The sequence below is a fragment of the Pundamilia nyererei genome, unplaced genomic scaffold, assembly GCF_000239375.1.
Source record: "Pundamilia nyererei isolate P.nyererei 1_Seehausen unplaced genomic scaffold, PunNye1.0 scaffold00081, whole genome shotgun sequence".
Classification (NCBI taxonomy): Eukaryota; Metazoa; Chordata; class Actinopteri; order Cichliformes; family Cichlidae; genus Pundamilia; species Pundamilia nyererei.
The window spans coordinates 640,575-642,504 of record NW_005187482.1 but is presented as its reverse complement, the minus strand read 5'-3'; the positions used below and the strand labels follow the sequence as shown (position 1 = coordinate 642,504).

The 1,930-nt window shown below is 37.0% G+C and overlaps 1 protein-coding gene across 7 annotated transcripts in view; it reads left to right on the top strand.

The window, feature by feature from the left end:
- The window catches only part of LOC102212070 (RNA binding protein fox-1 homolog 2-like), a 48,692-nt gene extending 46,768 nt beyond the window's left edge, over positions 1–1,924 (top strand). For 6 of the 7 annotated variants that reach the window (XM_013912128.1, XM_013912127.1, XM_013912125.1 and 3 more), the window contains one exon: positions 1,073–1,924. In XM_013912128.1, the coding sequence (XP_013767582.1) occupies positions 1,073–1,117 (45 nt within the window). In that variant the 3' untranslated portion in view covers positions 1,118–1,924. Of the gene's footprint in view, positions 1–326; positions 983–1,072 lie in introns of those variants that run through there. The other variant, XM_013912126.1, reaches the window with a different exon arrangement.
- Positions 1,925–1,930: the final 6 nt, after the last annotated feature.

Here is a 1,930-nt window from a genome sequence, read left to right as displayed (position 1 = left end):
CACAAAATAACCTTTAAAGATATTTTCATGTGAGAATGGTGCTGTGTAAACTTCTAATATCTGCTCGATTTATCAAGACATCACATATTTGCAAAAGTGCTCTAAACGTTTTCAGAGATGCCTGAGTTTTGGACGAAATACAATAAATTTCTCCTCAAAATGCAACACTTGCACCTGCAAACTTTTTTTTACGTGCGCTCAGAATAGTGGCACAAAAATAACGCCATAATAGTATGATGTCTTTAAAATAAGATGGGTCCTGACTGTTAAAGACTTTGTGTGTCAGGAGAAGGACAAATATTATGTGCCTTTTCTTGTCACTGCAGTGTTTTGGATCAACTGAAGGGTTTTGGATAAGATAACGAAGTTATCACGATGCAGTGATTCTGAGATATTTGACAAACATCTGTGTAAGTGAACAAGAAAAACTCTTGGGGAAAAAATGAGGAGTTAGATATTTAATCTGTACGTTGTGGCGTCATTGTGGACTTTTTTTTTTTAAAATAAAAATTTTGCAATTCAATTTATTAGCTATTTCACTTTGTGAGTTTGATAAAAGCCTCCATGAGGAAGCTAGAATCAGGGACTCTGAGGTGTGATTGGTTGGGAGAATCATCAGCTGTATTTTTTAAATAAAATATTTTGATATTTGAAACCAGCTATAAAATGTGTTGCCCCCCCATCAAGACCATAAATGGGTTTTATTTTTAAAGAGAGCATCAAAATGTGTAAGTGTTGACAGTGACATATTGTAGTTTTGATGATAGCATTGTGTTTTTTTTTTTGACCGTGTTAATCATGAATTGAAAATCCTACGTCGTGACCTCACTCGACTTTTTTCTCGTCCATCTTTTTGCAAGATGTTGCGCCGCATTTATGTCACTGAATTTTTCTGAAGAACAAATTAATGGAGGCGTTTGCGGTCTTGGGTGAATTCTAGTTCAGTCAGTACGTTTCTTGTAAGCGGTGTAATTGCAGCTTTTTATAGATGCATTCAGCACTTTTTTCTTCTTCTTAAATTATGTGTATATGTCTACTTTCATGACTCTGTTGTCCCTTCTGTGTCTTTCAGGCCAGTTTATACCGGGCTGGATACAGTAGGTTTGCTCCTTACTAAAACCACAAATCACATCCAAGGAATTTCACTTTGGTCCAAAACCCTTTTTCAGGCTCTTTGCTTGGCAGGAGCTCCCCTACATTTTTTTCTGCAGGCAGATTATAGCAACAACCCCTTTTATTATTTTCTTTTCCCTTTTTTTGTCTTGTGGCGAGAGAAGTCATTGCCACATCATCAACTGAAACTCAGTTCCTGTACTTTTGTGTCCGTCACTGACATGGAAACGATGACAAAAACCCCCAAAACAAAAAAACTGCCAGGAGTGTATCCCTTGTATAAAGAGCTGGAGCAACAGGACACAGTTTGGGATGCTTTTTTTGTTAGATTTGTTTTTGTTTTTTTAAGAAAAACACTACAGGACCTGGAAGGAGACAGACTGCTGTTGTTCCTATGACATCCTGCACACTACAAAATCTTTTTTTTTTTTTTTTTTTGGTCCCTAAAAATATCCAGACTTCCAGTTTATCCACTGTCCTGTCAGATCACACACACACTCTTACATTAAACACCAAGTATAGATTCCTCTACACTTCCCTTTAGTGTCAGACTTCACTAAATGATACTAGAAAAAGGTACTTCTGTTTTTAAACACTACGTTGACATAGAGCTGCTCCCCCCTACATCCTTCTGATGTTAGTATCATGTAATACTGAAAAAAAAGAAAAGAATCAAATGCAGAGGATGTAGGAGCTATTCTTGTTTTTGCCACGCTGGAACATCCAACTTTCAGCTGGAGGAAACTTCTGACAGAAACCACTTTTTTTGTTCTCTTAATAACTTCGAACTTATATGGCATGTCTATTGGGGGGGGGG